This window comes from Atractosteus spatula, chromosome 1 (genome assembly GCF_055471065.1).
Source record: "Atractosteus spatula isolate fAtrSpa1 chromosome 1, fAtrSpa1.hap1, whole genome shotgun sequence".
NCBI classification, from domain to species: Eukaryota; Metazoa; Chordata; class Actinopteri; order Semionotiformes; family Lepisosteidae; genus Atractosteus; species Atractosteus spatula.
The window spans coordinates 67,848,403-67,876,388 of NC_142706.1; the positions used below are offsets into that span (position 1 = coordinate 67,848,403).

The 27,986-nt window shown below is 37.3% G+C and overlaps 1 protein-coding gene and 2 non-coding genes across 3 annotated transcripts in view; 1 reads left to right on the forward strand and 2 right to left on the reverse strand.

The window, feature by feature from the left end:
* Positions 1-135: 135 nt before the first annotated feature.
* On the reverse strand, positions 136-206 carry trnag-gcc (transfer RNA glycine (anticodon GCC)). The gene has a single exon. It is a non-coding gene; the product is annotated as a tRNA-Gly (tRNA).
* Positions 207-1,322: 1,116 nt separating this feature from the next.
* Positions 1,323-1,393, forward strand: trnag-gcc (transfer RNA glycine (anticodon GCC)). Its single transcript has one exon. It is a non-coding gene; the product is annotated as a tRNA-Gly (tRNA).
* Positions 1,394-5,953: 4,560 nt separating this feature from the next.
* The window catches only part of trpc3 (transient receptor potential cation channel, subfamily C, member 3), a 31,624-nt gene continuing 9,591 nt past the window's right edge, over positions 5,954-27,986 (reverse strand). Inside the window, exons 4-13 of the mRNA XM_088917987.1 lie at positions 24,016-24,201; positions 19,818-19,982; positions 17,173-17,389; positions 14,285-14,518; positions 13,683-13,947; positions 12,131-12,326; positions 10,648-10,857; positions 9,520-9,603; positions 9,284-9,359; positions 5,954-7,489 (exon numbers count right to left, since the gene is read on the reverse strand). Coding sequence (XP_088774113.1) covers positions 7,347-7,489; positions 9,284-9,359; positions 9,520-9,603; positions 10,648-10,857; positions 12,131-12,326; positions 13,683-13,947; positions 14,285-14,518; positions 17,173-17,389; positions 19,818-19,982; positions 24,016-24,201 — 1,776 coding nt within the window. The 3' untranslated portion in view covers positions 5,954-7,346. The remainder of the gene's footprint in view (positions 7,490-9,283; positions 9,360-9,519; positions 9,604-10,647; positions 10,858-12,130; positions 12,327-13,682; positions 13,948-14,284; positions 14,519-17,172; positions 17,390-19,817; positions 19,983-24,015; positions 24,202-27,986) is intronic.

Sequence of the window (27,986 nt, forward strand, 5' to 3'; positions counted from 1 at the left end):
GACAAAATAATAATAATAATAATAATAAAAACAGCTAAGAATGTTTAGGGCTAAAATTCCAATGATTGTTCTGGGATTTGTGAAGACAACGTGGTTCATTTCGTACAAAAAAACTGAAGGCAAAATGAATCGCGATGCATTGGCCGGGAATCGAACCCGGGCCTCCCGCGTGGCAGGCGAGAATTCTACCACTGAACCACCAATGCGCTCCTTAGTAACGCTTCGAGTTGTGATCCCAAAATCATCACTCTTTCCAAAACATTGTGTCCTTTCCTGCGCATGTTGACGCAGCTACCTACTCCAACTGTTTAAAAAATAATTATTGAATACACCTCTGTTTGTAAAGTGTCATCTCAGGGCACTGTACAATAAAGGAGACAGATGCGCACACATTAGAACAGTAAATTCAACAGAACTAAACAAGAGCGTAAACTTGAGCTGGAAAATAGATTAATCGCTCCACAGCCGCTTTCTGTGGCAAGAAGACGCCTTAGGACACTCTTCGTTCCTGAAACTAGCACAATACTATCACGACGGGCTTTAAGAGAAGAGTATGCTCTAATTAAATAGGAAATAACAACTCTTACTGTAAATATTTCTGCTCATGCAAAACATTTGTTTCTATATTACACCTGGAAACTTCAGTGTCCCTCAGAAATGCCCAAAATCAGCAAAAGCAACCACGGTAAACTCAATAACCGTACTTGTTAAGCAGTACTTGCTACTTGCAGCAAGGTTTTTATTTCACGGATTTCCCCTACAAACCGAGGAATCATAAGAAATGTTACAAACGAGGAGAACCGCTTCGGTTTATGTAACCCACATTGGCGTAGCTAATCGATCCGGCTATCTCATTCATCAGTTTTTTACGAAGTAGGGATGTTATCACCGATACTCTCGGGGTTATTCGTCCACAAGAAGTCTGTGAAAAGAACACAGGCGGGCAAACAGGGTTTATATAAGCGTAAATATTATAAGGACTCCAAATATAAAAAACAAATCCCCCAACAGGCTCCCCAAGTGGTAAGAAAACGGATGGATGTGAAAATGAAATACGGCCGTAACTGTCCTAAAGATCTGTTAACAGGGGACAACTTTGTGAAGAACACATATTTTAAACAAATACCTCAGAACTAAAATGATGATGGGTGTAGGTATATACCTTGTAGTACACAAAACCCGTAGTAGCGAGCTATTAGTGGCATATCTATAAATAAACTTGAACTGCCTTATAAATAAGTTTGGTAGCAAGACACACACGTTTTACTACGCATGACAGAGACACTATTTTTAAGTCCAGACTCCTCAGTCTTTCACGTAACGCATTGGTGGTTCAGTGGTAGAATTCTCGCCTGCCACGCGGGAGGCCCGGGTTCGATTCCCGGCCAATGCATACAACACTTTTAAATTTTCTTTTCCTTTTAAAAAAATGTTTCAAGAGAATTATGAGCCCTCTTTGAACACACTGGTCACTGTTATGGCACTACTGTTCCTCACTTTCTCCGCTACGGTGTTAAATGACTTCGAGCGAGATACAACTCTTTTTATACAATACATTTCTCTTGTGGATCTATATAGGAAGTTAAGGAACAAGTAATAGGTTTATTCCATGCTGAAAAAAAGCATGAAGCTTCTTTTATTCAGCATGGAATAAACCTATTACTTGTTCCTTTGCAGCCTACGCATGCTGACGCAGCTACCCACCTGAACTATATAGGAAGTTGTAGTGTTTTAACGTAACAAAAAAAAGATCACATTTTTAAAATTTGTTTGGCTTCTAAATACCATGCAGTAAATAATTACAGAAAAATGCAAATATTACAGGTATCTATAGAAATGCAGTCCTACTTGGAATGATGGAAACGCACTAAAAAGGAAATTACGACATTCATGACATTTCTTCTGATCAAGGTTGAAAGTCAGAAAGTTTTCTGTGTACAAATAACATTTTTTTCTTTCCCAAATCTACGTATAACCAGTGGCATATAAACATATGAAATGTACGAAACGTTTATAATTATAGGCTTAATTACAGACAAAAATACTTCAGTATTATTGGGGCTGCTGGCTCAGAACGGCTGATGTGCTGCTTCAACTCGCTGGTGAATGAAGTGGGTCCCAAAATGTAAAGGTTTTTGGACAAAAAAGAGCAATGTTCATGTAATTAATTGAAAATTGCTTTTTCTTCTTCTTCCAAATTTGAAATACAAAATACAAAATATGAAATCCAGGGGGAGCAGCCAACACAACATGTGCCAGTGATCATTCTCCTGTTTTTCAGCACATCCAACTCATGCATTCACTATCCACAAAATCACTCCGCTTCAATACTGGAAAGAAACAAGCTCCATTTGTGTTTATCCTGGTAAGTGCAGAACACTGGGATTTAGCCACGACCAACAGTCACTCCAGTACAGTATATCAGCTGTGACCCCCCTCACATAATGCTGGCTCGACTTGATTTTGCCTTGCATGTAACATTCTGTACGTGGGCAATTTCCTCTCTAAAGCTCTCATACGTATTAAACACCTGCTGCACAATCAGCCTTACATTTACTTATGCAAGCCCATGGCACAGAAATGTGATTTCACATGTCCTCTTCTGGATAAAAATGGCTGGCCTCTCACCTGCCTTACCTTTTCAACTTTTCCACCAGCTTTCCCAGGCCGCATTGCGCTCTCCTTGACGGGAGGCTCCGCGACAGACGGTTTTTAAAGGGTCAGGCCCGTGCTTCTGCACCAGCGCATGGAGCCTTCAGTTTCCCAAACCTCCCGATTTACCCCCTCTTCCTGTACCTCGGCGCCCACCCAGCTCTCCCATCCTACCCCTCCAGCGTTCTGCCTCCAGCCTCCTCCCTGTGTTGTTCAGTGGCACAGCTGGGGGAGCAATTCAGCTTAAAAGGAGCCCCGTATGTCATAGCATAGCATTGTCCCTGCTCTATGGAAGGAACAAAATCAGGCCCAGCCCACGGTGTTGGGCCACTGCAGTCGTAGGCCTGCAAGAAGGAACTTCTTCATCACAACACCTGCTCTCTGAACAAGGTGGATTCTGTTCCTGTGGCAGCCAGAGGTTGTGTTGAGCCTCTTTCAGTCTCCAGCTCCCCCTGCTCCTCATATCCATCGTCTTCCTGCACTGGTTTTGGTGGTGCCCAGCTCCCTGGCAGTGTTGTCACGAGAACAGGGCAGACCAGTTCGGTGGCCAGTTGTGAAGCACAAAAATAAGCAAATAAATACCTAATTCCCAAGAGGCAGATAAAATAGGGTACACCCCCCCCAATCCACAAAGCTATACCCCTTAGAACGCAATAATGTATGAGAGGGGGACCAGAATAACAACTAGCAGCAGGGGTGATGTAAATGTAGTGCTAGTTCCGAGTGGGAAGCCATTTTTGTTCTCCAAAACTCCTGCTCTTTGACTCCTGATGCCTCCACCTATGACTGAACTGACCTTCCCTGCTGCGGCAGGTGGCATATCAGCAGCTCCAGCCCTATGATTCACACCCTGTCACCAGTGTAATTCCTGTCCATGACACAGTAATTAAAAAAGTAAGCCTTTTCCCCAACTCACACACCCGGTCATGGTCAAGTCTCAATTTAGCAGAGAGCTCACAATTGGATCAACTGTATAACAGCATGCTTTTCACTTTTACACTGCACAATTTAAATCTGGAACTGCAGCATATTTCCCTTGAAAAGCGACCAGCAGATATGCGTTCTGGGGGTGATGGAGGTGTTTCTTCTCTAATACACACCACCTGCCTCATGCCCTGTCCTGCTTCAGTTGGGTTTGGCGCTGGTTCTGCGCAGAACTGTGTTGGATTCAGCATTTGCAGACAATGGATGAAATACATAGTTTTGCCGTTACTGCTAGTAGTCCCTGTCATTTGAAGTAAAGATAAAAATGTATGAACCTGTTAGTAATTATAGGTATATTTGTAAATGGAAATCTTCTCCACTGCTGCCTTAGTCTGTTTTTAGGTATCACATTAAAATAGTAAGTGGGATAATGTAGTACTTATTGCCAAAGCAGCTGCGAAATCATTCACATGACTGTCAGCACAAAAGATTTACCCTCCCTGTAGCAATTTCATTACAGCCTTTATCAGCTGTTTCGCTTCTCTGAAGTCACATGGCACAGGATTATAGTTCCTATAGTTCCTTTCCAGTTTTCCGATATTTGCAAAAATCTAGGAAAAACACCCTAAAATTATGATTGGTATGCCTGGTGATAATTACGCTTTAAATTGCCTTGTTTAAGACTTAAAGAGGCACAAAGGAATTTATCCAGTAACATGACAAGTCATGACAAATCAACCACTGAGCTGCAGAGGTAAGGTAAAACACTCTACATGAGCTACTCAGTTGTGGTTTGAGTTTGCACAAAAACACTATAATGTTTCTTCTTTCTACATTTCTGCAAGGAAATAACATTTACGTGTTCGTTAACAGCATATGGACAAACTTTGCTGCCAGTGGACTTTGCTTTGACTGTGATAGAAGATGTAATACTATAATCAATTTAATGTACTGTATCTTAATCCTAAAATATCAAGATGGCGGTGGTGCATTGATTTTACAGTGCAATTGTGCTGCACTTACATTGAATGGGTAAGACTGTGCAATATATTAAGTGAGCTGTTGAGATGATTATCATGGGGTAAATGGGAATACAAGCTTTCTCAGAGAGAGATGCTGTCACTTGTTTGTATAAGTCACTCAGTGGCATGTGTAATAAATGCTATTTGGTTCACAAAGAATGATAATTAAATCAAGATGAAGGAACGTAGAATTTGAAATGACAGCTATAGGTAGTGCTCATAATTAATCCTGATTTTAATTTATTGTTTTGTTCAGATCTTGTCAGTTTTCATCAGGAAGGTTTGAGCTAATTGATTTAAATTGTTCTGTTAGAAAAAATCTCTAGGTCCAAGAAATATTTGTACATTACAAAAGCTCATCTGAGACGTATGTGTGAAGAACTCAATAGAAAATGAGAAAAGTCTAAGTAATATGAAATAATTGAATTAAAATATATAAAGCGTTTTCTGTCTTCTTTACAAAACAGATAAATGATAATTACTTTGGCTCCAAAGTATGAGTTTCTATACCTGGATTTTGTAACACGCTGGAGGAGTTACTGCTTAACATCAGAAGATGCACTGAAAAATACAGAGACTTTTACAATATCGATCAAAAGGCAAATCATTTTTGTGATTTACATAACACTCTTTGTCACAATTTCTTTGGATGTCCATTGATTGACTACAGTTTTTCCCTAATTCGAAAACAAGCCACAAAAGAAAAGATTATTTGGAGCAACAGGATAAGTCTTAGATGGCCAGACGTGATTACAGAATGAGGCTCTAATTGACCAGCTGTCTGCCTTGTTTGCAGTTGAGTTGAGAGCATGATATATTTTAGAAACAAGTTTTGAAACATCATACATCAGAGTTTCCAAAGACCTCATCCAACACTGTTTCAAACACTTGTATCTTTAGTGGTACCCTATTATTTCAGGAATTAAACAGCAACATAGCAAAAAATAATGAAGACAGAATAAAGAAAACCACCAGTTTTTCTTCCAAAGCTTTACCAGCACTTTGAATAAAAAATAAATACAAAAACGTAGCAATTCAACATGGACTGAGTAAAGCAGAAGTCTTAATATGTCTATTAATATTTATGTCCTGTAGAGACAAAGGTGTATATGAAAATGCACAATTCAGAGTACATTGGCATTTTATATTTAGAAATATTTGTGTTTCAGCAGTATGCATTTTTCCAGTTATTCAAAACCATAGTTCAACTTTGAGTACTCCAATGAAGTGCTTTAAAAACAGATTTTCTTTTTCATGAACAAGACCCATTTCTTTTTGTGACATTAACAGAGCAAGTTATGGTTAGAAGCATTATAGTAATAACTTAGTAATGATTACAGTATTAATCATTGTACAGATTAAAATCTTATATCTTTTTATTTTTTTACAGTTTTTACAGTCTGATTATTTAAAAAAGAAACTTTCAATGACCTCTAAGCAAACTTTTTTTACATAAACAGTTCTAATTACAAAATTATTTGTATGTTCTATGTGCGCTTCACCCTATATCAGCATTGAACAAAAGCAATATATATATACCCTGCATAGATTAATCAAATACAAAAGTATACAGCTTTTTAAATCAACATGTTACAGTAATATTTTACTGTGAAAACCTATAGAGCTGAAAACTCACACCAGAAGGAATATTTATAGGTGCAATATCATTTCTGAATGCTGAGAACTAACTGTAAATTGACTAAATTTAAGAGCAAAAATATACAAATTGTACCTGCCAGACATTGTTTTAATAAGAAAAATACTAGCCAGATTGAAGTAAAAAAATAATCCATATACGTGTTTCTTAAAATAATGAGAACAACTCTAAAGTGATTTCATGGTATTAAGTCATCATACAGATGGTTATAAATACTTATATCAACACGTCAACAATAGTTAATATTACAACAGTTTAATAGTATAAAATCCTAATAAAACCATAACTTTTTTCATTGTAATAAAAGAAACTATACTGATTGTAGAAAATGTTTTATAGTCCTAGTTTATCAAGATGATTGTGTGTACTGTTCCATAACATCTTCTAGGAACAATGTTTACCATGTCTACAGCATAGGATTAGGCCCTAAGTATTATCTAAAAGCTAGATTTATTAAAAAAAACTTATTAAATAAATATGGTGAAATACTGACCACTTTTTTCATGAACCAATTTTAAAAATGTGTGAAAGTTTTCTTACAGAAAAATAAATATTTTGTCATTTAAGCATATGCTAAACTAGATGAAAATAAATTTATCATGATAATAATAATTTAATTTGAAAATGTCAAGTCGCATTTGTTATTGCCATTGTTTGTGCTATTTTATAAGATCAGTGTGTTACCCTTATGTACATAATGTTTTATATCTTATGAACTTGATGTCTTGAGTATCCAAACCATTTTCAACAGTGTAATTATTACCAAACACAGTAAAACTCAAGAGGTCACTATAGCAGTGAGGTAAGTTAGAAAGGTTTATACATATACCGTTCTGGAAACTGTCAAAACTATATAACTATTGAATTATTTTCGGATTTTTCATTACTCTTTGCTTTCAAGCATTTGCCAGGAACTGGAGCAAAAATGGTCTTAAATGAACACACCAGCTTGTAAGGAATGAAATTCAAGCTGCTAGTTTAGGAGTGCTGACACTTTGAACATCGAAGTCTTTGTAATTTACCGCAAATCATAAATGGCATTAGTTCTTTCAGCTTGACAGTTAAGCCATTCCTGTAACCTGCTGTTCACATCATTCACATCTCGTTGTGTTAATGTTGAGTTTATCACTGAGCTTTTGTATCAGCAGGGACAGTTCTTCTGTGGCTTGAGACTTGTCTTCCAGAAGCTCATAACGAAGGCTGGATATATCCTGTTTTATTTCCTTCAGTTCACCTGTGAAGTACACAAAAATACAGCAATAACACTAGCACTGAACGCAACAATAAAGGGTGTATGTAATTGTGCCTTAGCTAAATTAAAATATATACTGTATATTTATCATGTAGTTTAATTTATAAGGATTATGCTTATTTTGTTTGCCAGTCAGTCATGACAAGTCCTGTCAATAAAGGAAATACACAAATTAGAATCTGGTAGAATGTTCATGTTTACTATGTAAATTAAAATAGGTATTGTATACAGTGCCAAGGAGAAGTTTTTGAATTCCCAATTAAATGATATCTAGCAAGACACCCTTATTTAATCATTTGGTAAGAAGTAAACAAGGACTGAGTTTGGGTGGTCCTTTCCTGTATAATTCACAGAGTTTGGTGCTCTCCATACAAATCAGTGGAAACATATTATGCCACAATTTAAAGAAGGACTCTGAATAAGATCTGGAGTGGATTACAAAACCATTTGGAAACATTTTTATCAAGGCACTGATAGACAGTCTAGAAATGGAAAATATATTGGAAAATATGTAATATCTTGATGACTCTTCCTCAAACTGGTTATCCTGTAAAGCTCTTTCCAAGTGCAACCCTAAAACTCATTCAGGAACCACAGAGTAACATCTAAGGATCTGCAGAACTCCTTCATTGTAGATGATGTCAGTGTTAATGCCTCAACTATCGGGAAAATAATGAATGGAAATGGTTTTCATGGAAGGACAGCTGGACAGAAACCACTGCCCTTGAAAAAAGAACAAGGCTCAAAACAAGCTGAACATTTCGGACGCAGGGAGAAACATTTTGTGTGGCTAATACAAAATACAGAACTATCAAAAGAACATCTTCCTGACCATCAAGCAGAGTGGTAGGAGTATCATGATTTGGGACTGCTGTGCTGCCTCAGGACAAGGAAACTTGACATCATTGATGGAATCGTGAATTCAGTGTTGTATCAGAAAGTCAAAAATGGTGTTTTTTACGTTTAATCATATAAAGATTCATGATTTATTTAGACTTTCATGAAGGTCTAATTACATTTTAGATCTAAGATGAGTGGGAATACAGATCAACAGGAGGTTCACAAACATTTTTTGGTGCTGTATTTGTCATGTTGTGTGTGATGCTGTGCAGGTAGGCAACAATGAGGGGATACACTAAATTGCTCAACAACATCTTCCTCCTTGGGCCAAATTTTAATAACATTTTTATATACAACTGGTTAACAGGGGTACTTCGAAAATCATGTATGAAGGACCTGCATAGAACAGGCATTGAGGGTCCTCTTATTGTTATTCCATTTCAGATCTTTAATTTCTCAATTGATGAGTCAAATCACCTGTCTTACTCAATCATTATTTCAAAAGAAATATCAAACCTGCAATACTGCAGTCATTGAGGGGCTGTATTTAATCTAATTCAATTAGACAAGTTAAAGTTCTCATCAGGGAATCTGATGAGGATCTGATCCCATCATGATCTGAAAAGGCACCCCCTGCATGATGTATTACAGCATCATCCACTTTGGGTTTAATGTTTAATGGCATGATCCTCCAGGCTAGAGTTCATGCTGGATTGGAATGGACATTAATGGCAGATATAGAAAATGCCAGGAATACAAAATACTAATTAAATGTATTAATTAAATCATTAATAAAATATAAAATATAAAAAAATATAAAAATACCTTTTCAAATAAGTTTGAAATTCTGAGATTAATTAATTATGCAATCATTTCCAGTATTTTGTTCAGAAGCAAATCATGGGGTTTAATAAAGATGATGTAAGACAGTCTTACCTTCATTTACTTCATCATTCTCTTTGTCAACCTGTGCCTTTAACACATAGCGTTTTATGAGGCGTTTCATTATTTGCTGTCAAACAGAGGAGAATGTTTAGTGTATTCATTCACATGTCTTGAAATAGCAAGTTCAACCAATCATTATGGTTTAATTACGATACTGTTAAATTGAATAGACCTATTACAGTAAAGGACAAAACATTTAGCATATACCCAAGTCGATGGTTACTTGCCTGATAGCGTGTTGGTTGATTGAGTATACTGTTAAAGCTGTGGGACTCTGCAATCTTCAAATTTGACTGAGTGAAAAGGTTTAACTGCAATAATAGTAATAAAACACAAATTATACAAATTATCACCATGGTATTGCTATGATAATGCATCCCATTCTTTTCAGGTGATCATTGTTTCATGCAAGCCTCACACTTCGACTCACACTTGTACAATAGAATCTTGTACAACTAAATGTCATTCACACTTAGCTAAGATACATCTATATCACCCTGCAGCTCACAACTGGTAAACCACTGAAGCTCAGCAGGTGTGAGCCTGGCCTGTTTCTGGATGGGAGACCTCCTAGGAAAGCTAAGGTTGCTGCTGGAAGAGGTAGGGCCAGTAGGGGGTGCTTGTCCTGTGGTCTGTATAAGTCCTTATACTGCAATAAAGTGATGGGGACACTCTACTCTAAAAAGGTGCTGCCCTACAGATGAGACATAAAACCAAGTGTGTGTTGTATGACTGTGGTTGCTAGGAAAGAGTTTGATGGTGTTTGTGTATGCCAGTTAAGTTAGTATAGTATTTGATTATATAAGCCTTTATCAAGGTTTGACTATTCTTTATCATAATGGAATGTGCTGTTTTGCATTATATGTTACTAAACCCCATTGAATTTGAATCAACATCACTTAAAAAACAGAACTTCACAGAATATCCCTGCCTTACAAAAGTTCTGTCTTTTAAAATTAAGAATGTATTTAAAAACACACATTTTTATTTGGAATTTAAGTACGTAAGCCTTTTGCCTTTTTTAGTAAAAAATGCACATTTTTGATCTTTTACATTAAAAGTGGACAAAAAAAGTATATTTTTTAGAAAACAATAACCAGGGCAAATGTGCTCTGTCACTAACAGAAGAATGCATCACTGCTTTAGCCTGGCTTTTTAACTATTCATGATTCCTTTTGAAACACTGTATATTAAAACAAACACAACTGAACCTTGTTGATGATTTTAATAAAGTTTTGACTGTTGCATGAACAAAGTTTTAAGGTCAATAGCGACACAAAAAGGATAGGGGGTTTATTACTAATATCCCATAGAAAATAGTGCAGTTATCTATATGCAGAGGTTTGAGAACTTACCCTTGACTTGGAGTTGTCCATTCCCAGCTCAATATCTTTCTTTAGCCTTCTCCTTCGACATTTGAAGAGGTTGACCACTCTCTTGATGCAGTGCCAGAAAGACTTTGGACTGGGCACAAGGCTGAAAGGAGGCGGTAGTGTTTTCCCATTGTCAAAGTAGGAGAGCCACAGCTTTGACCGAGCAAATTTCCATTCCACATCTGCATCATCCTTCGCAAAATCAGGGAGAGATATTCTCACATCAATTGGTTTCAGGAAGATATTTAATAAAAGGCAAACTCTGTGGTGTTCAGATCTGAAGTGTAAGAATGAGCATTGTTTATATATCTGTGTGTGCATAGGGGGCATGTATTACTATCACACTGAGGACAAAATATGAGTTATTTCCACATAGTTAGGAAAACATGACATATATTATGTGGAGATTTACCTGTATGGGAAATTACTTACTTTAGAAACTATGTAAATGAGCAATTTCATGTGTAGGGAATTTGTTAATTTGCAATTTACAAGTTGCATCTTATTTAAAGGTTGTTTTAAAGCTAAAACTAGCTAGAAAAATTAATGTCAATAGTAAGTCCTCCTCATACACAAGTGGGTTATTTATTGGTTTACCTGTTTCCTTCCAAGCTGACATGCTGGGTAAGTAAATTGGTGTCATTGAATTGTCCTGTTTGTGTGTTTCCTATCCTATTTTGTGGAATACTATCCTTTCCATTAAAAAAAACAACTTTTGAGCTTGGATCTCTCACTAGGGAAGTATTTCCTCAAGCTGTATTCATATTATACTGGGTTTTCATTTCATTCAGGCAGTGTAGTCCTGTTTTGTTGCTTATGGTTTTATGATTGATTGTGTTTTACGAAGTTCTTCTGTGTAAAGAACAGGCTTACAATTTTACAAACATGCAATCTTCTACAAAGATTAAAACAGCTTCACCTTTAAGAACTAAACTTTTAAAATGGTTGGTTTAGACATAGTAAGTGCAGTTATGGAAAAGTATTTGTGTCGGCATCCAGGGAATGTGCACAAGCAGGAAAAAGGACAAATTGTTAAAAGCAAAGAGTGTAGCATACAATCCAAGAAGGGTACTGTTGAAAGTGATCCAATAATTAGACCACCTACTGTACAGTATGTAATTCTGAATACAGTTCTTACCTCCACATTGAAAAAAAAGGGTAGAACAATCATTAAAAAGTCCAAAGAATAGTAAAAGGGACTGAAATTTCTGTTCTTAGTAAAAGACATACATGAAGTATGTGACATTCATAATGTTTTCAATTTAACTTTATTTGCAACTATACTGAAGGTTACTAAATTCTGATTAAAGCTTCAATAAAGCTCGAATAAACACAAAAACTGGTTTAAGCTCTGACGTCATGTGAACACAGCTGAGTCCCATCCTGCAAATAAACATTTCGATTTCTGTGTAGGTGCTCAACTGATCCGATCTGCTAGTAGCATCTTGAAGTAGTATCACCTTACCTCTATCTCTTGATATGAGCTGTTGATCATGGCAATCAGCATATTCAGCAGCACCACCACCATGGTGACGTTATAAATTCCGTATAAAACGTAGCCGATGTTCTCAATGAACTTGTGATCATATTTTAGGACCACCGATGATACTTCAGACAGTCCAAAGATAGACCAAAACAGAGTTTTAAAACTCTCTTCAACTCTAAACAAGGGCACAAAAGAGAATTTTAACACATCTTCACCAAGTGACTATTTTTAAATGGAATTGCACTTGTGTTTCAGAAGTAATGGTGCAAATTTGCAAATAAAGTTGAAATATTTTCAAATACTAACAATTCCCGGTTGAAGGGAATGTAATACTTGGATAGACTAAGGAAAACCGATTATTTGTAGCCTGCAGCGTGATGCAGGACTTCATAATTCTGAAAGATATTCATAAGACAGCTCTGGAGATGACATCAGCAATACAAGATCCTGAAGAAACCAGTGGAAAGTGGAAAAGGTTTAGGTAGGATTCAAGACATAAAACAGTGATTAAATAGAGCATTAGGGGAGTTTGAAACCAGTGTGTTAATCATATAAATATTGCTGGTTCCATGGAAAGACAGGTAACTCAACAGTGCCTTTAAAATGGGACACTTAATGTGTGGTCCTTCAAGTCCACTCCACTGCACACTGTTGCTTTAAGAGATAAAAACTGTAGTAAGTGCAGTGAATGAAAAAGTGGAAGTTACTCATCCTTTTCTTTCCCGTGGAATAGGAAGCAAATATTTAGAAGAGTAATTATTTTCAGTTTTCCAGCTCAGTTATTGTACATAAATTGTGTAACCCCACTTATATCTGTTGGTAAGCACTTTCTACATCAGCTACTGATCATCTTTACTTCCTAATCATACATTCTCTGCTGGTAAAGAAAAAGAAAATTACTGCAAGTAAAAAATTAAATTCAAGCACTGGTTGGATGGTAAAATTGAATGCTGCAAAAAACCTTAAAAACTGAAATGCAATGCAACACTATTTAAGGACGTGCTCTACTTCCCATGTCTTGCCACGAACAGTTTCCTCCAAGTTCAGAACAGTGTGAAATTAGCAGGCAATGGAGTCACCTCATGGGTCGGCATGCTGATGTTATGCTTTTCAATTTAGCTTGGGTCACACAAGGACACTTGAAATCTCAAGCTGTTAGCTCCTGCTTAGATGGGCATTTTTGGGTTATCAAATTCATTAATATTGCAAATGAAGTCTTCTTCCTGTGTAATAATATTCAGTGTGTTTTTGTGGGCAGCTTGCAGCACTTACTGTATGAAGAATTAAATATAGTTACAGTAAGTGTAAAATCTGAATGGACGTGAAAAAGCTAAATAAAACCTTGCTCTGCTGTATTTTGTATATGAAATAGTGGATTACTTTACCACATACTAAAACCTCCTAAATGGAAATCATTAGGACAGATTTTATTTTATTAAAGTATCATTTGCTGTCAATGAAAGAACTGAACAGTACTGTTTGAATGAAGGCTCACAGGCTATACTGTCAAACGGACTGTCACTGTACTCACGTGGTAAAAGCTGGGTTGACTTTGGCTCCAAGGTAGTACGAGTAGAGAATAAACATCCCAATCATGAAGGCCAGGAATACCATGATGAACAGAACCATGAACTTGAAGATGTCCTTCACCGTTCTGCCCAGGGAGATTTGCAGTGGACCAAAGCTCTCATTTGCAGGCAGAATATAAGCAATCCTGGAAAAACTGAGCACTACAGCAATGGCATACAGGCCTTCAGATATGAGCTGGGGATCAGAAGGAAGCCATTTATCTCTTGCTGAAAGAGAAAAGAAACACTTTTCATGGCTATTAAAGGCCTCAATCCAATTGTCTACTTTCTATTTATCATAATGTATGTATGTTTAAATAGGAATTGATAGTATAAAGAGCCTTTATTAAAATAAATGATTAAGTACGTGTCTCAAATGCTAATTTGTAATGAAGGTTTAAGTGCACCTATAATTAGGTTTTTATTTGTAATAAAAGCCTTTAATTATTTTACTGAAAAGTGATGGTCGTTCTCCTCTATCAATATGAGACAGGAAGGTTTTTGAAAGGAAAAGGGGTTAACACAAGCTTGCGATCCATCTGATAATTTCACACACTTTCCTTACCATATGTAAAATATTCAATGTCTGGGGGAAGTGTCACCATGGAGAGGTCACTGACATGAATTTTCTCATCTACATATTGTTGAGCTTTAGTGGCCTGAAGGAAGGCGAAGAACCGGGCCGTGAAAGCGGCAATGAAAATCGAGAGCATTCCAAAATCTAGAACATTCCACAGCTGTAAAATGTATTCTCTTGGGCCTTCCATCCACAACTCCTTACATTCAGACCACATCATGCCTGAAACAAGAACAGAGATCAAAGATTAAGATTATTTCTGTGCAAAGCCGCACCTTGTCAGACCTCATTTGTCTCTTACGAGACATACATGTTCTTACAAGAGACGTACGTATGTTCAATGTTATATTTTTACTTGTAATAAGGGTTTTAGTTTGTGTAATAAGTATTGATGCCAGTGACAGGCATGTGATTGGTAGTGAGCGACAGTTGCCTTTTGGGGCTTAAAAATGTTGAATTTTATTTCGGATTTACACTGTAGGGTGGCACAGTGGTTTGCAATTTGCCTTGCAATGTTGGGGCCCTGGGTTCAATTCTGGACCTGGGGCTGCTATTTGTGTGGAGTTTGTATGGTCCCCCCTGTGTTTATGCAAGTTTCCTCTGGGTGCAGGTTTCCTTCTACAGCCCAAAGACATACTGATAGGTTAATTGGCTTCTAGCAAAATTGGTCCTAGTGTGAGTGTGTCCCTGTTCGTGTCCGTGTGTCTGGCTTGTGATAGACTGGTGTCCTGTCCAGGGTGTATCCTGCCTTGTGCCTGTTTCTTGCTGGGATAGGCTCTGGCTAAACACTAAATTGGAAGGAGCGTTTCCAAAGTGGATAGATGGATTTATAATTGAGTAGGAGTGTAGTGTGGAGCAAATGCAGTGGACAGGGAAAATGAGAAATCCACAAAATTAAAGGCACAAAGTTGGGGAGGCATTGTGCAATATAATTTTTAAAATTTCTGCTTGAGGAAATATTTCCCTAGTGAGAGAAAACCACTTTTAAAAGTTGTTTTTATTGGAAAGGTCAGTGATTCCCTAGTTGATACACACACTTAGTATTACTGGGATTTACTGTTTAATGCTTCAATGTCTCTCTTTAAAAGCATATGGAACTGTCAATATATATAGATTCAGATTTATTTCAGGTGAAAGAAAATACTCCAGACATTTGCCCTAAGGTTAACAGCAGTTATTCTATTTAAAATTACATTAGTATACAAACATTGGCTTTTACTAAACAAACACATTTTATGAAAATGCACACACATGAACCTGAGATTGAGTTGGAGGGCAAAATTGAAGTGCTTGCATCAACTACGTAAACCAGAAAGCTGTTGGGAATGACCTGCTTTCATCTGTGATCTGACCAAGATGATTGGTCAGCAATGAAAAGACGAAAGGATTTACTGTCTAGAAGCACTGCAGATACAGGGTGGTGATGGGATTTAGCATGTGTTTGTCCACTGAACTTTGATTTGTCACGATAGGTGCCAAATTTTGTGATTAGTGGGGCATTCAAGAAGATGTTCCTGAGCTCTAATCAAAACTCTGTTGTCTCTGTTGTTTGAAACAACAACTGAAGAATCCCACTACCCAAAATGGAGTCATCACAAGACTTGTATTACAAGTACATCTATTTCATATGCCAAATAATCTAAAAACATGTCAAGTCTGTATCAACAAATAGGGGGAGGCAATGTTATCCGAAAGTCTGATTAAATAGATCCAGAATATTTTCTTAAGGATTTATGAGAAGGACTTAAACTATCTCTCAAAATCCCAGTTCTCCACAGAACATGAAACACAGAACCATGAAGACAGAAACAATAGGCAGGGAAGTAATTTTCTTTTACAAGCAAAATGTATGTTCAAGAAAAGTTAAAGAAAACGTCTGAGAGTTGTAAAAGAGTCAAACAAAAAACTGAAGAAAATACTAAAAATGTTAAAAATGGTATGCAAATGAAAAGTCAGAAAATGCAATCATGTACTGCACTTGGTTCTTTCCCAACCTTTCTTGGTTGGTTCTATTAAATCTCAGTTTATTGCATTGCAGGATACATGCTGTTTCACTTATCTTTAAGATGCCCTCTAACAAATGCCCTCTATTAAAGACAATATGATGTAGCACTATATAATAAGTAATACTCATATCAGCCTTCACACTCTCAGACAAACCAAGCACACAACAGTAGCTGAGCAGGTGTTCAAATATTTAACTCTGATTTGTTGACCGAGCTGCAATTCTTTTTAATAGTAGGCCTAAAATTGCATGTAGGTTTAAAATATAATGATTGAAAGCTTGAGCAAACTAAGAAATATTTTCAAAGAGACACTTAACCATTCTCTGTCGTATATGCTGGATCTGTGCTTGGCATCCACTAAAATCAAAAAGTACTAAATTCCTTAAATTAAATTAAAAAAAACTACCATGTCATTGTATTCAAACAGGGTGAAAGGTAAATTATTAAATAAGAAAATGAGATTTTACTGAGACCTGGCACAACTGTATAAGTAATCGTTTTTACATCCTTAAATTCTATAAGGGTTTGTTACATACTCTGATACTTTCTGGTGTAACATTTTTTCTGTAATTTCTTAAATTCTCTTAAATTTTGAATGACTGGTTCAGGGAAATGTGGAACGTACGAACACAATGTCATTTTGAAATAATGGAAGTGAAATGTTTTGTAAATAGTGCAGAGTTTTCAAGACAACTGTTGTATTGTTTGACAGCTGCCAGAAAACACTTTCACTTCACAGAAAAGGCAAACACATGAGCTAGTTGCACATTCTTTCATACTAAACTCTGAAATGCTTCCATAGCTTGATATCACATTTGAGTGGAATTTTCTAGAAAGCAGAAGCTTTAAGGGTTAGAACTAGCTCAATACCTAGAACCCACACCATGATGAGCATTTCAGTCCAGCTGAACCTGGTGGTTTTCACCCTGAAGATCTGCTTGGGATAATCGGTGACTGTCACATTAGGGAGAGTGGTTATTCCTTCAAATCTGTCGGAGGCATTGAACACCAGCAAGCACAGGAAGATGATGAAGGAGGCAGCGTGGGCCACAAACTTCATGAAGGGACTGCGCAGGATTTTTCCAAGCTGCAAAGGAAGATGACACCAGATTAACTGAAGCTTTGATGTTGCATATGTAAGAATGCTGTGGTCACCAAATTTAAAACTATTTCAGGTGGGGAGCTGCGTCAGCATGCGTAGGCTGCAAAGGAACAAGTAATAGGTTTATTCCATGCTGAAAAGTGAAGAAAAAAAACACAAAGAAGGTTCTTCTTCTTCCTCACACCTGAAGAAGGCTCCAGGGCCTAAACATTGTTTTCTTTTTTCTCTTTTCAGCATGGAATAAATTTAAAACTATGCTGCTTTGTCTACTATAGATTTAATTTGTAAATGTAAATTTTAGTTTGATAATATCTCATTTTAACCAAGAACCCGATAACAAGCATACAGTATGTACAATATACAGTATACATAGTAGATTATAAATTGCACATGCTGAAGGTGCTACATGACTATGTAATGCTATCCTTGCTTTAACCCTTAGTTGTCATGACCTGTTGTTTGAGGTATTATGTTAAATACTATATTTTCTGTTTCTGTACCCACAACACAACCCAAAACATTCACTTCAACGCTTTCATGGTTTATTTTAAGCACTGCTCAACGTTTAAATAGGTCTTCTGTTTTTCTGCTGATACATGACTTTTTCCTGGGGCAGCAAAACTGAAACATTGTATCCATAACACTCCTCTCCAGTGCTCTGTAATCAATCATTTTGGTTTAGTAACGATTTCAGATTTTTCATTTTTCTTGTCTTGGCAAAGCTTTTCGAGCTGCAGTTCATTACATCAGTATTTAGTAGATCTGTAGTGCCTCCTGTGAAATAATAAGATTTAATGAGGCATTGAAATCAGCAACAGGGTGAGTAATGGGTAGGAAAAGATTAGGCGTGGCCTTTGAATAATCAATACATCTTTGTTAACTTATTTGCTTTATTTTGTGTGCCTGAAAGGTTCAAAAAATGTTTTCATGTCTGTTACATTCCTCATCATTGGTCTGTTGACCATAGTTAATGATATAGTTCTTATTCCAGGCATTTTTGACAGTTGCCCTCTCTCCATAAGTATTTTGAGGTTAAAATGATCAAATTCAATATTTTCAAGGCTGCTGGCGAATTCAATCCATTAGACTGCTACAGCACCACCAGGGAAACTGGAACCAGAGGTCAGAAGTGGAAACTACAGGCAAGTGCATTTAGAACTGAGATAAGGAAGAGCTTGTTAACTTGTTAAAGGCAGTGTGAAACCTGGAACAACATATTCATCCATTTGGTAAAAGCTTGCATCCTGGCTTCTTTAAGGAAGAGACTGTATTAGATCCTAGGATCACTTAGCTCCTGCCAACCAAATCAGCTAGACGGGCCAAATGGAAGTCTCTGTTTTATCCCAGCTTCTTGACGATGTATCATCCTGGTTTCTTTGATAAGGAGGGACTTGATGTTGAACTGCAATCAGTAGGAAGCTTTGATTCTCGACAGGAAACATTTATCCTTGGAATTACAGTTCATTTCCTCTATTTAGCACTTTTGTCCCATAGTTACCATTTCGTTCTGTATCTGTTGACAGAAGTCTGTACATAATTATGCAAAACATGGGTTTGTCTTCACATTACATTCATTTGTTTCTGTGAAGTTGAGTTGTATGTAGGCATTCTATCTTCTTCCATCAAACCATAGTAACATAAATAGAATATAATCATCCTTTGTTTTTTGTTTAGAAGATACTGGTGATTAACAGCTCACCCAATAAGGATTTTCACATCCTGCTCTATTCTCAGTTCAGGAATTGAAAACTGAAGCCTTTGGACTGAGGGGACTATATAGATTATCTTCTGAGGGGTAACAGTGTCATGGAAGTCACAGGAGAAATAGTCGTTTGAAAGGTCTATTTTAAAAATTAAAAATAGATCTACTGGCATTTTTTTTAATTGCATCAAAAATGTTTGTATAAAAAAACTATACCTTTAATTTTCCCTCCTTAGTATGATTTCAATAAGATCCACTTCATGTACTGTATACTATATTGTAACGCAACGGGGGCTCAGGCGGGCGCCCTTGCCGCATCAGGTCGGCCCCGCACCGTCCGGGGCTCGAACCCGGGACTCCCGCGTCACTCTGCAGGGACCCAGCCCGGTGAGCCAAAGAGAGATCTCTCTACAGCCCAGTAGCTGTAGTCCTGCTATCACAGGGAAGGGCGGTGACGTCACCTGCTCTGGTACGCCGGCTCTTACACAGTGCCTGTCGGCCGTAAGCGTTACAGTATATATATTCCTTTTTCTCCCATTACACACTTTTTAAGCTTCTTGGCCAAGTTATTGTTCTAAATGATAATTTGTTTTCAACCGACTCATCTGATTAAGTCAAGAATTATTATCTTCAATGGTAATGATGCAGATGTGGAAAATTGTATTTAACAATTGAAATGAGAAAAAGTAACACTGAAAAGAGGATGGTTACCCTGCTGCATGGAGCAAACCAGTAACCCACTGCAAGAAGCGGCAGGCCTAAGGCAACAACAAGCACAACGAGGCATTTGACAGCAATGGTCTGCTCCCGTAGTCCTGAGAGGTTTTCATACCAGATTGTCAGCAACTGCTGTTGGCAGTTTGGGTGAGCAACAAACTACAAAGACAAAACAAAGACACGTTAGTTAATGTGGGGAAAATTGCATATAATCTGTAGCTTCCAAACAACTGTGCCCAGCATGACAGCAAACAGATGAGGTCACTTGCATTTTGAGTAGGTTTGTGTGTGAAAATGGTCTGCTGCAATCGCATTCACTGGACTGATCGAACCTCTTCGCCCACTGGGGCTCTAGTGAAGTCTGGGAAATGGACTTTACTTGGCTAAAAAAAGGATTCCTTCGACAGCAGCCCTCGTCGAAATAACATTTCAAAAAAACAAAAAAGGTCATGGAAGTAGACAGTGGAAAATGGGTCAGTACAGTTTTTGGAGATGTAGATCACGTTTTATGGGACTGAACACCTCTGTTTTCACCTCTAGAGAGTAAAGTGATATTCACTTGGTGAGGCCGAGTTTAATTTCTATATTAAATCAGTAGGTTAATTAATTGCCTTTGTGGCTGAGATATAATTTCTATGAGTGTCCTACATACAGTATTTCTATTAATACAATGTAGGAAAGATTCAGAACTCAGGAAATAATCTGAATTTTTTGTGTAGCCTTGCACTTCTAACCCTGTTTATTGTAGAGATAACCAGGGCTTGTTATTCTACTAATAACAAGGACAGTCTTTATTCTTTATTTTCTATGAGAGATGTATTATTCTACTTAAATACTGAAAGTGGAGTAGTGTTATTTGAGAAACGGACTTCCTGGGAATAGAAACTAAAAGCCTGACACTTTTTTGAAGAAATGTAAGTGAAAATGGATTTCTGTCTCCACACTTTGTCACTAATCCAACTAATTGGCCTATCTGTCTCCCCTTTATTCTGTTTCTCAGAATCTGTAAATACCCGTAGCTTGTCATCCCCAGAGATGGATATGGGTGACTTAAAGAAACAGGCTTCAAGAAAATTAGTAGAGTGCAACACCTCATCACTTTGTCCCTTTACAGGGTATAATGTAGGCTTTTAGATAAAATCAACCAATTATCTGTGCTGGGATAATGACAGTGGGTATCAGTATTTTAAACCAGTGATAAAAGACAATTGTATCATCTTTATTTTCTTGCTGGTTTTGTTGTTATTGCATCTGTGTTTTGCTTAATTCTTAATTTATTTTACCTTCATAATTGGCATTCACTATTCTAGCAAAACTACTCTGAGCTAAATGACAGGAAACAAAACAAACGCTACTTGTAAGGTTCATTGTGTGACGCTAATTTGCTTCCCCTGCATGCTTCCTTCCAATCAATTTCTAGTTTCTAGTCTTTTTAGAAACCGTTGTTGCTAAGATGTCATACCAACAATTAGAAACAGAAGCAAACACAATATACGATATTAAGATATACATTACAAGATATAAGGGACAATAGAGAAAGATCAAATTATTTCATTAGTTTGAGTTCTGTTGTGTATCATTCATTCTGAAAGCCTTTTATGATATGGACAAGCTTCATTACACATGGTTAAACAGATTCTGATTATAATGCCCTACCCTATCCCTTGATCTGAATCCAGAGACAGATAATTATCACATATAATTTATTCACATAAAATGTGAATCAGCAGTGAATCATTTTGAATAGGAGTTTGTAACCCAGTGTAGTTGCACAGACATTATTGATCATTTCTTACTGAAGTCACGCTGAATTGGCCTGAAGCAAGCATGCATTCAAAGTTCATCATATTGTTTTACTTATTCAGCTCAAACCAATCAGGAAACACAGTTCTCAAAGAGTGCCAGGTCTACGCAGCCCCATGCCCAACACCAATGACTCTCCATTCATGGTTGGGTAATGAGGTGGGGAAACCTATCTTGTGGTGATAAATCCCCAGGGAGATAATTTACAACAGCCAATGAACTCAAGTAGCATGTCTTTGTGAAGCGAGTGGAAACTGGAGATTCTGACCGAATTAATATGTATACTCCACACAGGCACAAGTCTGTATCTGAGCTCCTAGGATGCAGGAGCTGTAAGGAAGTGGTCCTAACCACCCTTGTCACTGATCCACCCAGGATCAACAACAACAAACGAAGCAGCAGAACTGTTTGTAAGTGCAATTTATTTTCTACCCACAAGCAGCCGCAATCTGAACCCGGTACAGAGGTTTGCAAATGGGATATACTCTGAATTTGCACAACCATCTATTTTAGAATGTGCAATGATTCATAGCGACACCTGCTGTTTTGAGATATTCTTGAGCTCCCACTGTTTAATTCAGTCCAGCAGTGCATTTCAGGCAGAGAGAGGTCAGGGGACTTGCTTCAGGCCAGAACGATCCATCACCTCTGGAAGTGGTTTTAAAGCAATTTGATGGATTTTAATCATTAGAGTGTGAAAAGTGGCTGTTACAATTAGCATATGGGAGTTACAAACATATCCCTGTGTAATGTCTCCTAGGAATTAAGATCCTACTCTGAGAAACTAAAAGAACTGAATCTTTCTAGTGGTGAACAGGGAAGACTATGAGGCGACCTGATTCAAGTATTCAGGAATCCTCTAAGGCACTGACAACCCAATGTAATATCTTTAGAATCAACAGGGGAACACAAACCAGAGAGGACAAATGGAAATTAAAAGGCAGGTCATTTACAATTGAGAACAGGTGGCAGTCTTTTACACAGCTTTTCAAGGGTTACGTGAGAATGGAAGAGACATGTTGCCAAAGTTAATTGAGACCCTTGGATCAATTAACTAATAACTACTGTGGCATTATGCAGGGGGGTGTAAAGTATGGAGGCAGAGCCCTGGATTAAGGGTGACGTGTTGCCTTCGCAACAGCTGTTCTGGCTAATTAATGACAAGCCACAGCTGTGGGGGCCCTTTAAGACGCGATGAACACCTTCCGGAGCGACAAGTGAACCCCGGAAGGGGAGGACCATTCCAGCGACAGTGCCAGAGGGGGATTGTAAGGCCGTCGTTTTTTTTCCGTCGTTTTCTTTTCTTTTTTTTCCGCCTATCCGGCTGTGCATCTCCGCCGGGGCAGGCTGACCCTTTATCACAGGTTGAGTTTTTATTTTTGTGTTTTGGCCTCGCTCTCCCTGGTCTCCCAGACTGGACCCAGTTAAATAGTGTAAGTCCAGTCTGGATGCCGCAGTGCACAGCAGCACATTTTTCTATTTTTGTTTTGTTTTGTGTTCTTTTTCGGTTTTCGCTAACCTCACACCGGTGCCTCCGCCCCCCCAGATGGGGTGTCGACCTTTTACCGATGCTCTCTGCGGCTTCTCCCACTCCCACATTGTTACACTACCAAATGGGCAAGACAGGCCAAATGCTTTCGTCTTGATTGTAACTGTTCTTATGTTCTTATCCTAGGGGCCAGTAGTAGTAGGAGCAATGGCTTTGAACAGTTTTTCTGGCACTTTACCCCATAATTATTTTAGATTTTCATTAGTATTTACATTTGAGTGCCACTTCGACCTCTTCGATGTTTGTACAATTAGGAATTGGGGCCTAAGTTGTCTATGTGCGCTTGAGTATGTGTATCTGTCCTGTAAATGGCTGACGTCCAGTCTAGTGTAGTCCCGCCTTGGGCCCTGTGATGGGTTGCTGTGATTCTTACCAAGAATAGGTGGCATTCTGATAAAGGATTAATGGATATTTGCCTTTTTTTTTGTAAATACTGCTCCATCACTTTAGGTTTCTGTTTTTTTTTCTCTAAAAGTAAAAGAGCATAAAAAAGATCTTAAGGGTTACAGTGCTTTGAGATGTACTTTGAAAGGCACTTTGTTTAGTAAAGAGGATGATAATTGAACTACATATGAGAATATCACATTTTATAATTTCCTGCTTTGCCAGGAAAATTATCCTGCTACAGGCCAGGTGTTATAGACATTAACTCAACGTGACTGAAGTAAACAACAACTTTTCTTATTCAGCTCCCTTTAAGGCAACCCAAAGGTGGTTACAATTAACTGAACCAGTTTTAAAGGCATGTATGGGAAAAATGTATTTTTTTTTCTTTTGAAGTCTGGCGGGTGAAGTTTTCTGTGGGGGGTTATGGACAAGGTGCAGCAAGCAAATACCGACCTTCTTGACTTCGTACTTAATAGCCAGCTTGACTCTGCTCAGGAGAGCCCTGTGGTGCTGCCCTTCCTCCAGCTCTGCACTCACATCCCCGTTCAGAATGGCTTCGACTTCTTCAGTATCTCGGCACAAATCGAGAACACCCACCACAAAGTCCTTACATTGCATAGAAAGCTTGCGATAGTCATTCTAAATGGAAAAGAAAAGCATTGGTAAAAGCTGATGACAGACAATTTCCGAATGCAGGGAAAATGCTTACATAGCAGAAAGAAGGCAAGATTAATGGCAGTGTGGATATCAAAGCAGGAGTCTATTTATATGGTAATGCTTTTTTTTCATCACTGAATTTGTTGTTCCCAGTTTAATTCTAGCGTTTCAAATCCTCTTCTGCTAGCATGTGCGCATATATGTGGGACAATAGCAGCCTGAGTGGCTTAATTACTCAGTCTTGTAAAGCGCTTTTAACATGAATAACGTCCAAGTAGGAGACTCTGGCATGACTTTCACAGCTCCCTTAAATTTGCATCTCTTTGAAATGCAAATTGAACCCAGTAGTAAACAGAACAAACATTTGCGCTAACGACAGAAGATTAGTTAAACTGACACCTCTGAAAATTGTGAGATTCGTTGAAAAGAGTTAATACATTTTACATCTCGGCACATAGTCAAGTGATTAAATATATTTCACTCTTTGACTTATTAGTCTTCCTAAATGCTTGCTGTATTACTTTGTTCTTTATTTAGTATTCTATGGCAGTCTTTTATTGACAAGCATAGGGCAGCATCCTGTTGGGTTTTATTTGGTCTCTATAATTTATCAAGGGCAGAAGACCCCTTATGTTGTTATTGGTAACAGGCAGCTATATTGAAAATGGATTCATGACAAGAAATTTGATTTTATGTTATTTTTTTACAGATGAAGTAACCTTTCCTTATCCAGCAGATACAGTATATCACTCTGCAACTCACAACTGGAAATCCACTGAAGCTCATCAGGTTTGAGCCTGCTCAGTACCTGGATGGGAGACCTCCTGGGAAAAACTAAGGTTGCTGCTGGAAGAGGTGTCAGTGGGGCCAGTATGGGCGCTCACCTAGTATAGTATTTATATACTATAAAAAAGACGTCATCCTAAGGATGAGACAAAACTGTGGTTTTGACTCTCAGCGGCCATTAAAAATTCAAGGGCATTTCTCAAAAAAGGTAGGGGTGTTACCTTGATGTTCTGGGCAAATTCCCCCTGGCCTTTAACTATTATGGCCTCCTAAAAATCCCCATCTACGAATTGGCTTCATTACCATGTTCGCCAGAAAAGTGCTATCTAAATGTGATTATTATCAGGTGGGTAGCTGTGTCAGCAAGCGTAGGCTGCAAAGGAACAACTAATACTGTAGGTTTATTCCATGCTGAAAAGAGAAGAAAGAAAACACAACGTTTCACCTGAAGAAAGCACCACAGTCGAAACGTTGTGTTTTCTTTCTTCACTTTTCAGCATGGATTAAACCTATTACTTGTTCCTCACTACTATTATTATCATTATAATAACAGGTCCTTCAATATTGTTGTCTCATGCAAACATATGTGGAACTAGTTTCATTTAAGATAGACACAAATGATTAAACATTGTTTTTCTTTGCAGCAGCTGCTAGATACACATTTTTACCAAACAACTAAGTGATGGATTCAGTTTCCAGACTCCTTAGACAACCAGCATCCTTTACCTCACTCCAGCAAGTAACTTGTCAAGTTCCTCAGCTGTGGCTGGTCATTGAAATTAGAGAAAAGGGACCACAGCCCTTGCTCATAATTTATCTGTCATCTTTGAACCACTAATATATGAGATTTGACAGGGCAGAGGATTAAATCTGGCTTTATATTTGGTTGGTTTCTCTCGAGTTTGAATGCAGAAATGGAAACAAAATTCAGGGCTATCCTGTTGCAGAAGAACTGTGACGAGATTTAATGTAAGACTGCAGAAAAGTGGAATGCATGGAAAATAATCAATTGATATAAATATCTTGATTTAAGTAATTTTACCAGAAAGGGTGGATGTTTTTCTCTCTTTATCTCTATATAACAGTGCGGTTTGGCAGTCTGCTGTGGGTTGCTGTGACCTAGTCGTAAATTTTTCAAAAGTCTCAACATGTTTGTGAGACATGTTCACTCTGTCATTTTATTCCTGTGGTTTCTTTTGGTATAGATTTAGATTTAAATATTGTTGTGGATGAACAGGTTTTAAAAACACTGCACCAAGGTGGAAGCTAATTAATGTAATTGACCTATTCAGTTAACAGAATAATAAAGCAATATCTGAACAATAAAGCTGACAGAACTCATATTTGTAAGCCATTTCAACAACATCCAGATATACATAAAACCTTAAAATGACAGAGAAATCACAATTTAAAATATTAGAACTCTTCATTTTCTGACACATAACAATTTTGTTGACATGAGGGATATTTATATATACTGTATGTATGAAGAACACCCGTATAACATTATAATAGACGTTATAAAAAAGAAAATTTCTCTGAACTTTTTGGCAACTGTCTCTGTGCAAACAGAACATTGAAATTTTGAAATATGATATATAGGAGCAAAAACTACTTTTTATATTCTTTTTAATTTGTTGTAGTTTAATTAAAAACAGTACCCACATACCATTTAGATATGCGCACCTAATATATGTGAGGGCTACAGTCATCCATTTATCAGTTTCTACTGCAGAAAAACAAGTCTTGAAACAAATTTAAACAGTCACATTAACAATCCTTAGGTAAATGGACTGGAAAAATGCATCCTTTTAGTGACAGAACATTTTGATTTTTAATTAAATTGGTCAGTTTTTCTCCATATCCTTATATGATTATTACTTTATCAATAATATTATGCATAGCATCTGCTTGGTAGACATCTACAACTAAATTAATTCTAAACTTCAAAAAAATTATCAACTTCCAAAAAAGTATTTTATAGTCACTAACGTTAATATTTTTAAAACTTTTTGTTTTGATATAATGTTTTGCAAAGGAAATCAAAACAGCTTAATCAATCTACTCATGAAACTACTGTATAATTAATCAAAACAATGCCTGAAATCAAACACTTTCATGCCAATATTGATTTTTCCACTGGTGACTTAGAGAACAGAGCAATGTCATATTTTGAAAAAATCCCTTGTAAGGGATTTTAACCCATGGACTTTAGTATCTTTAAAAGATTAGAAGAGAAATGTCACAGGACCAATCTAATACTAGAGAAGTACCGTGAGAGGAGATGTATACATTCAGGTTGTGTGATTAAATCAAAGATGAGACAAAAGCTGGAAAATAGCAGGATCAAAGTAAAACGTATCTCTGACCGAGCTGCACAGATGGTTTTATTTAAGAAAATCAGTGGTATCACTGTGCATGGTAGGACTTTTTCCACAGGACTATAGACACAGGCTGGTAATTTAACGTGCTCTGCTACTTTCATTTGCTGGGTTGTAATCTCTTATTTTGAACAATAAAATAGGACTGGCATATTATTAAAATTTGAAACAAAAATGAATCGGTTGCTTTTCCTCATGATTAGAAATACAGAAACATTTGAGTCTGATCTTTCTACCTTTATAAAGTCTGTGTGAACCTAACAGGACATATATTGAAATACTGTATTGAGATATCCTGTTTAGTGACATACAGGGCCTACAGTACGTACAGTATCATTCAGTCTCACACAAATCATTCAAACCTAATTAAAATGTTTCCTTTTGAAATGGATGGTTAACAGCATGCAGTTACACATTCCTGAAAGAAAATAAACACGTATGATCCTTCTGCCCAAATATCTTTCTTGAAGAAAAATATTTCGCATTAATAATGGATTAAAATGAGCTATATACAGGGCGGTAATAAAGGTAATTAGATTTTAGACTATATTTCTTATCAACAACATGAGAAATAACACCGGGCTGAGAGAAAAAAGAACC